This window comes from Heterocephalus glaber, unplaced genomic scaffold (assembly GCF_053883595.1).
Source record: "Heterocephalus glaber isolate CG9 unplaced genomic scaffold, H.glaber_assembly_v1.0 deba00000122, whole genome shotgun sequence".
Lineage (NCBI taxonomy): Eukaryota > Metazoa > Chordata > Mammalia > Rodentia > Bathyergidae > Heterocephalus > Heterocephalus glaber.
Window position 1 is genome coordinate 63,759,959 of NW_028258138.1, and position 12,357 is coordinate 63,772,315.

The 12,357-nt window shown below is 34.4% G+C and overlaps 1 protein-coding gene across 1 annotated transcript in view; it reads left to right on the plus strand.

The window, feature by feature from the left end:
• Nucleotides 1-12,357, plus strand: part of Gramd1c (GRAM domain containing 1C) — a 105,987-nt gene that overhangs the window by 39,130 nt on the left and 54,500 nt on the right. The window contains exons 4-6 of the mRNA XM_087215756.1: nucleotides 1,879-1,982; nucleotides 2,726-2,821; nucleotides 7,560-7,640. Coding sequence (XP_087071882.1) covers nucleotides 1,879-1,982; nucleotides 2,726-2,821; nucleotides 7,560-7,640 — 281 coding nt within the window. The remainder of the gene's footprint in view (nucleotides 1-1,878; nucleotides 1,983-2,725; nucleotides 2,822-7,559; nucleotides 7,641-12,357) is intronic.

Genomic DNA, 12,357 nt, shown 5'->3' on the forward strand with positions numbered 1-12,357 from the left:
TTTAAATAAACAAGATGCAATTTTTTGTTTTACTAAAGAATTTAGGCATACTATCCATTAGGAAAGTGACAATTAATTAAAAGAATGTGTTTTTAAAGCAATAATGTCAGGAAATCAATATCCCAAAGCATTCTATTCTAACAGCTATTATCTTTGACAGCCCATAATGCTGAGATTGCTTTAAAAAAAAAAAAGACTCTTTGGAAGAAAAATTTTAGAATTGCTTTCAGTTAGTATATTTTAAAATTTTTATTGATACATTTTATATATATATATAATAGTAACATTCATCATAAGGAATTTGTACATGTATATGATGTATCTTGCTTCTTTTCTTCTTTTTCTCGATTCTCTCCCCTCCCTTCAATCTCTCTTCTCTTCCTTATTTACAAAGCTTTGTTTCCATTTTTTTCCTAGTCTTTTTTGTTCCTTCCCTCCTTTGCCCTAGACCTATTTAATCAGAAACTATGGGAGAGGAGCCTAGCATTGTGTTTTTATATGCCTGCCAGTATTCGTGAAGTTAGTGAAACACTGATGTGATAAAATGTTATCCACTGATTTAAATAAACATTTTATGACACCTCAGGGTGACTCTTAACCCAGTCTCTATTTTGTGATGCATACTAGTAAATGAGTAACTTAATCTGTTTAATTATTTACTAGGAATTTTTGTTCCATGGCATTTCAGTTTTGTTTCTTTGAAGGAAGGGTAGTGAAAGACTGACATTTTGCTAAATTTTTAGTACAGTATTTGTTTAGAAATTTACATCAGTTTAAATATTTGAGATTTATGCAACTTTTTTTCTAAAATTGCAAATTACCTTGTAGAATTTTTAAATTCAACAGCCAGCTAAATCACCTCACAGTGACCTTTTGTATCTTGTATTATCCACACAGCCAGATCTTAGAGACTTGGTATCAACTGGTTTGGTAGTCAGTGACATACCTGGAGGTGTTTTCTTTTTTCTTTTAAAAAATTTTTATTTATTTATTTATGGTACTGGGGACTGAACTCAGGACCTTGTGCTTGTGAGCCAGGTGCGGTGCCACTGAGCTAAATCCCTGGCCAATATTTTCTTTTTTAAACTGAAGCCTTGGTCTTGCTGGGTTTTAGTGCTGAGGCAGAGGAGATCAATTCTGAGACTGATTTAAAATGTACACAATAATCTTTAACAACTCTCGTATCTTTCTACAATATCTCATTAATCACCAATTCTCCTTCCCAAATACTAACTCTGAATCTAATTACTTCTGTCTGTTAATATTGTTTACTTATGGTCTGAGCCATCATCAGCTTTCCTTAGACCTCACATAGACTTATCAGAATCCATTTTCACAATGTGAATGAAGTGGTGTTTAATCACATACATTGGATCATGTCTCTTCCACTTAAAGCTCATCAGTGGTTTCTCATAGAGTCCATTGTACCATGGCCTGTAAGATCTTATCTGATCTACCTTCTCTCAGTTCTCTAGCCCAGAGATCTAGCTGGTTTTAGTGCCTCAAAAGTACTGTTTCGTTCTACCACAGGGCCTTTGCATGTACTGTTCTCATGCGATGCTGCTGACCTTTTATTGATCTTTAAATTTTAAAGATTGCCTTTTCAGGGGACTCTTTCCTGATAACCTCTCTTCACACTCTACTCCTGCATAGCTCTTGTTATATATTTTCATAGCTTTGTCTGCCTTCCCTCTGTACTGTTCCATGAGGATATTTTTGGTGACTAGTACACAACAAAATATCTAGCTTATGGTGTCCATTATATCAATGGATGAATGAACTAATGAATAAAGTATTCACCATGTGTTGAAATAGTGTAATGCTTATTCTGTTGTCAGATTTTTGTGAATAAACTGCCCTTTATTTTTGTGTGCATAGATTATGCTTGTGCTCTCCAGAGAGACATTTTGGTTCAGGGACGACTATACCTTTCAGAAAATTGGCTGTGTTTCTATAGCAACATCTTCAGATGGGAAACTACAGTAAGACATATTTTTGCATTTAATTTGTTGATACAAATAATTGTGTAGATAGAAATATAGATAGTCTTCTTTTTATAAATAGAAATATACACAGTCTTCTTAAAAAGAATGTGTATTAGGGCTGGGGATTTAGCTCAGTGGTTCCACCACTTGCCTCGCAAGTGCAAAGACCCAAGTTTGATCCCCGGTACCAAAAAGCAAATAAACAAACAATGTATATTAGATGATTTTAAAGTAAATTCATATATATTTGTGCATCTGTACTTATATATGTGTAAGTATATTTATGTGTTGTATATATCAATTTATTTTTCTAACAGTGCAGTTTTGGCAGCCAAAACCATGTCTTATGTGAACGATTGTCTGAATTTTGCTTGTGTGCTTTTGTGTTAATGTGGAACATGAGCACCTCCATGTTTTCACACTTTTTTTTGGTACCGGGGATCGAACTCAGGACCTTGTGCTTGTGATGCAGGTGGCGGCACCACTGAGCTAAATCCCCAGCCCCTGTTTTCACACTTTTGTCTTAATGTTAGTTACAGAAGTTGAGGGGTGTGAACACTGAGGGGAAGAGTGGTTGATTGTTACCTTGTTTTTAATAGAGAACACAAGCATGTGCATATTGATTCCTTTAGGTTTTTCAATTGAATATTCTGGATTAGAATGATATAATACTGTGTGTTCTGTGTTGTGTATGTTTCTGAAAAATACACTTTTCAATTTTTATTCTTTTGTATGTTTAGATTTCTATTGCTTTAAAGAATATAACCTTCATGACCAAAGAGAAGACTGCTCGACTTATCCCAAATGCTATCCAGATTGTTACAGAAGGTGAAAAGGTAAAAATATTTTCTGCCTTTGCCATTATTATATAATGTGAAGAAAATCTGCCTCGTACTGATCATCAGCATTGGACACATACGCAATTCTTAGAGTTAAGAATATCTTATAGAGTTGGACTATAATATAGGATCTCTATATGCTTAAATATTGGAGATTAACTCTACATAATTGCTGACCTTTTTTGTACTTATAATTTATAAGAACTTTCACTCTTATCCATTTCTTCTTTCTAAGAGTAGGTAGGGTAAGCATTAGCAAGATGTCCCCATTATTTTAAATACCTAATTATGTTATGATTGTTGTTTAGTCAATAATATGTGCATGATAGCAAAAGGTGAAAACAAATAGTTCTTGAGTTCAGAGATTTAGGTAGCATAAAAGTAAACACATAATTGTTATAATCCTTTTCTTCACTGGTAATTATTTTTAACTGCCTTTACTTTTATTATTCACCTATGATGATTGCTATTTCTTGATGGGGATATATAAGTGATCTTTCTATATGACCTGAAAAACTGATTAAGGCTCTGTATGTAACATTAGGATCAGAATACTAGGAAAGAAAAACAAATAAGAACGAAAAGTATGGAAAGGAATGAGGGGAGGAAGAAAAAGAAGGAAAGGTAGAAAGAGTGTGGGAGAAAGAAGCAGTACTGTGATATTAACTCTGTGTAATTATACTTTTTAGTCTTGTAAAGTTTCTTTCAAATGCACTTTAAATTATTTATCTACCTATTTGGTGTTGGGGATCAAATCCAGGGTCTCATGCATGTCAGGTAATTACTCCACCACTGAGGTGTATTTCCGGCCCCCTTATTTTTATTTTATTTTATTGGTACCGGGGATTGAACTCGGGTCCTTGCGCTTGCAAGGCAGGCAGCAGAACCACTGAGCTAAACCCCCAGCCCTCCCCTTATCTTTATTAAATTTATTTTCTCTTTGTGGTATTGAGGATTGGATCCAGGGAGAGCTGACCTATGTCCCTAGCCTTTTTTAATTTTTATTTTGAGGCAAGGTTTCTGTAAGGTCTTGAACTTGCAGTTCTCTTGCCTCTGCCTCCTGAGTAGCTGGGATTACAGGCATGTACCATTGTGTCTGACTTCCCTTATTTTTATTTTTAAATATTCTCATTCTTCAGAACATTTACTTAGTATTACGACCTTTGGTCCTCAAACTATTTCAGAGTAAGTTGTCACCATGATGCCTCATCATCCTAGAAATTCTGTCATGTACAAGAGGTGATGAAGATATATGGTGAATATTTAAAATTTAAAAATCCTTATAGTAAAAGACACATTACCAAGAATGATGAGATAAGCCTGTTTGAAGCAAGGAGAGTCACTTTTTGGTCTTTTGGCTAAGATCAAGTGAAGTGAGCGGGAAATATTTTGAGGGAGATTAATATCAATGTATTTTACTGTAATAATTTTTAAAATTTAAACATTCATCATAATTGTTGATCATACTACATTGATCAAATGTTTACAGCAATTTCTGTCAATGGAAACATTACAGTATGTCCTCATCCATCTTATTTATCAGATATGACACTGTTCAACTTTTGGCTCTTCCCTCAAATCAAAATGACAATGAAAGGTAAATATTTTTAATCCATTCAGACTATTGAGGCAGCCATGATAGTGAAACTGAAGACACTCACGAAAGAGGACTTCCAGAACTGCTTCAGGAAGTGGCAAGAATGATGGGATGAGTGTGTTTGAAGAGAGGGGGCATATTTTGAGGTGGATTAATGCAATGTGTCTTTTACTATAATAAGTTGTTATTTAAACCTTTACCATATATTGTGATCACACCTCATATTCCCAATACTTTGCTATAAAGTTATTTCTCTTTTTAATTATGATATTTTTGACAAGATACTTTGAAACCATATAAATATTCCACTCTCACAAAACTTTAAATATATTCATTTATTTACTTATATCACTGTGAACTCATGTTTTCTTGTTTTATTTAATGAGTTTTAATCCATTCTCTGGCGTGTTCTTTCTGTTCCAGTCTGTCACTGTGTCACTACGTGGCTGCTGTACTCATTCTGCTCAGATCTGACACCTCAGCATCAAGGACTCTGTTCCACTATGCTCCCCTTACCTGCTCTGGCTCTCAGATGCCTTTGGATGCTGCACTGTTCATAGCCACATTCTTCCCCATGTTTAGCCTTTGATACCCTTTATATGGTAACCTCCCTGGGGCTCTGATTTGTGCCCGTCCCTTATACTCTCCCCCACCCCGGTGCATCACCCTCATACTTTTATTGCTCTGTTCTTGTTTTACTACATTGTTCCAGGGCACCAGCATATGTGGAAGCTCTTCTTACCCATTGAACTCTGACACTGTGTGGGGCGCGGCCTTTCTGTGTGGACGCCCTCCTTATTTCCTGGTTCTGACACACTGCTTTGGGTTACTCTAGCTCCTCTGTCCCCACCCTTGTCTCTAATGTGGATGCCTACTTTTCTTTTACCAAAATCTTTAGGGATGAACTGTTGAGTAAGGGAAGAGGAAGAACTAAAATGTACTAATTTTTAAATTTTTCATTATTTTTAAAAAAATCATCAATTTAAATACTAACATCTTCCTCCATGCCCCAAATCCTCAATCCCATTACCTTTCTGTAGGTAAACACTGTTATCAATTTGGTTTGTATCTTTTTAGACCTTTCAAACCCTTTTCCTCTGTGTTTACATAATAAGTGTGCATAAATACATGTGATTTTGCTTTTTTTTTTTTTTTTTTTAAGCAAATGCTATCTTATTCATGTTTTCTTCAGATCGCCTTTAAAAAAAACCCCTCACTCTCTCTTGGAGTTACAAATGGACACATGTAGATAGATCCATCTCTGCTTTTGAAAGTGCTGTATATAGTATTTCTTTGAATGGATGTACTTGACTACTAGTTCACTTTTAATGTTTTGTGATTATAAATGATGCTGCCGTGAACAGCCTGACCATGTCGTTTAAACTCATCTGTGTTTCTAATATATGTAATGGAATTTCAGGGTGAAGCATTTTAATTTGGATCATAATAATAGCAAGCACTAGCTTTTACTAAGTATGGTCTTCTAGGAGCCGTTTTAAACTCTACATATATTTTCTCATTTAATTCTCACAAAAATCTGCTACTATATTTATTCTCATCTTGCAGTTGAGGAAACTAAGAAAAGTGGCACAAAGTTACAAGATATATAAATGGTAGAGTCAGAACACAAATGCAGGCAGTTTACACAGGCTGTGGTCTGAATTTCCACCCTGTGTTAACTCAGTAGTCTTTTTCAACATTGTGGAGAGAAACCGTAGTACTAAATTTTCACCCTTTTTATGTAGTCTGTGATTATAGGAAGGTTAATCATGGTTCTTTTATTTGTGTTAGGTTCTAGAATATGTTTTGTGCCCCATCAACTTGATATATCATTACTTAGAACTATTCTCAAATTAAGGAGCTTATTACTGAACTAAGATTTATTAATACATTTTATAAATTGAATATCTGCAAGGAAAAAGGAAGGTCATAATATTCAATGATCATCCAGAAAGTTGGGTGTTGTAAGGTGCTGGGAATATGGTAATTGTATGCAAAAATGGATGAAGTTAATAACAATATTTAGTTCAAGAAGTAGAAATTACTAAGCAAAAACACTGGTGGAAATGAGATGAGATTTTCTGATCTATATATCTAAACACATACCTCTAAAGTTATTGTAACTAGGCCAAACAATTTGGCTTAAGAAAAGGGAATAGAGCAAAGTAGTAAGTAGTAATGATTCGGTCACATATTATGTTTGTAATACTATTTGGAAGAGCACTTGGATAAAAAGTTTTGCTCTGTGAGGAATATACAACAAGATTTAAATTAAATGAACTGGAAAATAGCACTTCAAAATCTTTTTATGGAATGCATTAAAACTTAAAACATTGTTTGATATTTAATTAATAATTCCAGCCTAGAAGTAAGCTTTCTCCTTTCTAAAGATATCCATGTAGTCATAAAGGTCACTAAATAGATGACTGAAAGAGATCACACATCACTGAGAAGTTGTATTTAGGGCTGTCTCATGTCATATTCATCTTAAAATATGATTTTGCAAAAATCAATTAAATGTAGAGAAATGCATAGGACTGAAACCAAACAGAATTATAGATTGAAACATGGTACTTTCCTTATATAACATTTAAAGAAAAGTTCAAAGTTTACATGAGTGTATTGTATCTATAGTTATCAGAGATGTAGTATTTTTGCAATTTTTAAAAGATCATGAAAGATGATAAAATTTAAATTAATATTCTTAAATGCATCTCTGAAATACACTATTATTTGTTTGTGCTTATTCTTTACATATACTTGGCTTATAGGCAAACAATTCATAATGCAAAATTCAGAGTAAAATAGAATTTTCATTATTTAGCTTGATTTTCATAGTTGTAAACTATGATAAACATGAATAGTTGCTTATTCAAATCTCTCCCCCAGAGAGATAATAACAAAATTGTGTTTGCTGTAAAATACTATTTGTTGTAAGTCATAGTTTGTAAAGACGCTTTGTTCATACAATTATCTGTTTTTTTCCATTATAACAAAAAATTCAAAAATGGTATATAAATTAGGCAGTGATAACTAGTTTGCTTTGACTATGGCAAGTATACACAGATTTTCATGATGGATACTCAGTCCTTATTTTCTATGACACTAAAACTGTCCTGTTATTTTTTTTTTTTGCAGTTTTTCTTTACATCTTTTGGTGCCAGGGATAGAAGTTATCTCAGTATATTTAGGTTGTGGCAGAACGTGTTATTAGAAAAGGTAAGTGTTTATACCAGAGGAAGGTGCTTATTATAGTAAGAACCTTGCAATGTGTACTTAAACAGAGCTTATGAAAAGGTCTTTTTTATTCTTTCGAATCTAATTTTGACTAGACTTTTCAAATTCCAAGAAGAAACTTCAAGCAAAACAAGATCCATAGTTACAAGTGAAGATGTTAATTGTAATCCCCAGGGTAACCACCAAGAAAATAATTTTTAAAATATAATAAAAGCAACATCAAAAGACCGAAAATGTTACACAAGCAAGTATGTATTTGACACATAAGGAGTCAGTAATGGTGGAATAAAGGTACACAAAAAATATGACATGTAGCAAGTGGAGTGTGGTAGATATTATATAGATCATTAAACATCAGTGTATTAGACACTTCAATCAAAAGGCAGAGATTGATGGAACAAATAAAATACATGATTCAACTATATGCTATGTATAAGGGACAAGTTAGATTCAAAGGTATACTGAAAGTGAAGGAAGGAAATGATATTCCATGCCAATAGTAACCAAAAAAAGAACCAAAGTATTTATAGTAATACCAGAAAAAATAGATTTAAAGATCAAAATTAATAGAGACAAGGAAGAGTGTTTTATAAGGATAAAAGGTACAATTCATCTGGAATTTATAGTAATCATAAACATATGTGCATCTAGTAACAGATTGCTAAATATATATAAAGCAGGGTCTGGGGATTTAGCTCAGTAGTGCCACACCTGCCTTGCAAGCACAAGGCCCTGCGTTCAATCCTCAGTACAGGGGGATATATAATATATATATATGGCAAAAATTGACAGAATATATATATATGAAGCAAAAATTGACAGAATTGAAAGAATAAGAAGACAAATGGGGAAAAAAGTAAGAACCAAGATATATTATGTAAAGGTACAAGTACCCAATGATAAATGTAAATGTATTGTATACCTAAAACGTACCAATAAAAGAAACTAAGGAAAAAAAAGAAGACAATTCAGCAATAATAGTTGGAGACTTCAATGCCCCACTTTTAGTGATTAGTAGAACAATAGACAGATGATCGATAAGGAAGTAGAAGATTTAAACAACACTGTAAACTTAACTAGAAAAAAAATCCATGTGATACTATGACCAACAATAGCAGAAGATAAATCTTTATCAAGGGCACATAAACTCTCTGGAGTAGACTGTAAACAAAGTTATAAAATAAGCCTCAATACATTTAAGATACATTTAAAATAATTAAAATAATAATAAAATGTATTTTCTGATCAGAATGGACTGAAATTACAGATCAATTTTGGGAAACTCACTAGAAAGTGGAAATTAAGTAGGACACTCCTCAGAAAGAAACTGCAAGGGAAAGAGGGAAATGAGTTAAATTAAAACAAAAATATAACAAAGCAAAACAGATAAAGAAATGTTTAAAAGAATGGTCTTGGATCAATAACCAAAATCCACCTTAAGAAATTAGAAAAAGGAGGGCAAATTAAACTCATTGCAAGCAGAATGAAGGTTAAATAATAAAGGTTACAGCAAAAATGAATGAAATAGACAATAAAGAACAGACAGTTCAAAGAAATGGAAAAATCAAAATTGGCAACTTTTTGTCTAGATTGATTAATAAAGAAGACAAATTACATTGGAAGTGAAAGTATTGACATTACTACTGACTTTGCAAAAATAAAATCTTTGATACCAAAATCAGACAAAAAAATCACCAGAAAACTACAGACCAATATCTCTTATGAACACAGACACAAACATTCTCAACAAAATTATTAGCAAACAAAATCCAGCAACATATAAAAAAGGTTACCTGCCATTACCAAGGGAGATTTATACAAGTCAAAGAAGCAGAGGATAGAATGGTGGTTGACAGGGGTAGGAGCAAGGGAGGTAGCTTTGAAATGGAGAGATGTTAGTTAAAAGACACTAAGTTCCAGTTATGCAAAGTGAATGAGTTCTGGAGATCTAATGTATGTCTTGATGACTATAGTTAATAAACTCTGTGTTATATACTTAAGATTTGCTAAGAGGGTACATTCTCACTATGAAATAAAATGGTAACAACATGAAGTGATGGGTAGATATGTTAATTAACTTGGTGGTGAGCATAATACATATATATATCAAAATATCAATTTGTGTACCTTGAATATATACAACTCTTATTTGTTAATTAAACTTCAGTAAAGCTGGAAAAATTAAACAAAATATTGAAGATGTAGAGAAATTAGAGCCCTCAAATACATTGCTGATGAGGTTGTAAAATGATGTAGCAGCTTTGAAAACCAGTTTGGCAGTTCCTCAAAATGTTTCAGAGATTACCATGTAATGCAGCAATTCTACTCCTAGTATATATGTATGAGAATTGAGAGCATATGTTCATACAAAAACTTGTACTCAAATGTTCACAGCAGAATTATTCATAATACTCAAAAGAGAGGAAACAGCTCAGGTGTCCATCCATCAACTGACAAATGAATACATAAACATGGATGACCGTTACAAACATTATGCTATGTAGCAGAAGCCAGCTACAAAAGAACACATATTGTGTGATTCTGTTCTTAAGAAATGTTCAGAATAGGCAGATTCATAGAAATACCCAGTGGATTCTCGAGTTATGACTTACGTATGAACAACTCGAGTTATAACTGGAATTTTAATTTTAACTTATGACCAAAGTCTAGAGTTATGACCCAAATGCCGGCCACTTGTGCTTCCAGATGGTCTCAGATAAAAATTTAACCCTTAAAGAGTTCTGGAAGGAACATTACAACATCTTTTCCTGTGTGGGGTTAATTGAGAAATCCTGGGCCAGTGTCTCTCTAAGGACACAGATCTGCCTGGAAGAAAATGTGACCTCAAATTATACAGGAGAGAGACTTTGAAGTTTATGTAGAGGAGCCTGACTAACCTGAGTTACAACCAGCCCTTGTGAATGAATTGAGTTGGTAGGTCAAGGGTCCACTGTAGAAAGTAAAGTTATTGCCAGGGGGACAGAGTACATGGGAAGCGACTGGTAATGGATTCCAGTATTTTTGGATTGATGAGAATATCCTAAAATTAGCGATGAGTGTTGTACAATTCTGGATATACTAAACACTACTGAATTGTACACTAGTGATGAATTTTATGGTATGCAAATTTAGTACAGTAGAGTTATTTTAAAAAATGTTTAGGGAGGAACAGTGAAAATTTCCAGCAAATAAGAAAAGCTCCCAGCCTGGGGCTGAAGCTCAGTGGTAGAGTTCTCCTCTGGCATGTGAGAGGCCCTGAGTTCCATCCCAAGCACATGCAGTGCTGGCTTAGGGCAGGGGAACTTAACCTAGTCTCTTCTCACTTCTCAGCCAACCACTTCACTGAAGTGGACATATTTTGGCCTCTTTGGGTTGAATAGGTTCTTGAATTCAGCTGCTGAGTTCAGATTCCTTTAAACAGCACCCTAGAGCAGATGCTTTCACTTTGCCACAGTGCAGAGCTGGGGCGGTAGTGGAGGGTGAGTTTGCAGGAATGACCTGGAAGTCAAGACATGGAGGTGGGGGTAGAATAGAGAGGAGAAAGGCCAAGCCTAGCTTGCCCAAATCTTGGAGGGGCCCATGAGTCCTTTAGGGTGTTTGGGTGCCCTGTCTATGCTGTGCCCATGCTCCCAGTTTGAGCGGTGCCCTCCCTAAGGGACAGTTTCACACTGCCAGTCCTTCAGACCATGACACCCACCTACAATGACATGGCACAGGTGCACAGGGGCCCACTTCTCCACGTGCCCATGCCATGTCGTGCTTCCAGGAAGCCTCCTTCACCCGGGACAGGCTTGTCAATTTCAATCCTTTTTCATAATTACTGTGTGCTGTTTTTACTAGCACAGGCTGACAACTCCACTGTTGCCCTAGGAACCTGGCTAAAGCCATCCCTAGACACCAAGTTGTCAAGTGCTCTGGGAATTTCCGCGTGCTTTCTCTTATTCTAAAAAGGAACAGAAGAGGCCATAGTAACCTACCCTTAGTAATACTGGATCTGAATGTCCTCCATAAATCACACTGTGCTCATCACATGCAAGTGAGTTGGAGACATATCCTTATAAAACTGAATACTTCCAAGAAAATGATAAGCTGAGGTATACAGATGAGATCCTGATGTCATTTGTGTTCTTGATGTATACTTGTGGAATACCACAATCTTCACATTATTTGTACCTTTGCATCTTTGGATTATTTGGTCTTTAATACTGTTGGTGTACAACTCTATTTTAAGTGCACATTATGCTCTCATTTTAATAGTAGAACAATGGCCATTGCTGCTCTGTAATAAGATAAAAAACAAGCATATAGTTAAGCATATAGTATGCATTCCATACTATATAAAATTGTTCTAATTGGAATTTTAGAATTCATCCAGAAAAAGAACTGGAAAGACACACAGGAAACCACTTTTGTTGGATTTACCTCATGATCTTTGAAGAATAATGCTAATGTCTACGACAATAGTAATTCCCATTTATGTGGTATTAGGTGCCAAACACATTAGGTGCTTGATATAGTGTTGATGTTGGGAGGAATTTTACAAACTTTATTTGTCTTTTAGGTTTTTTTTTAAACGATAAAGCCACATTGTTTAGATTTATTGATGTTTTATGATACTCTTAAAAAAGAAAATAAAGAAAAAATCCATAGACTATACAGCATATCCATAAAATTCTAGAAAGATCTTGAAAGCATTTTA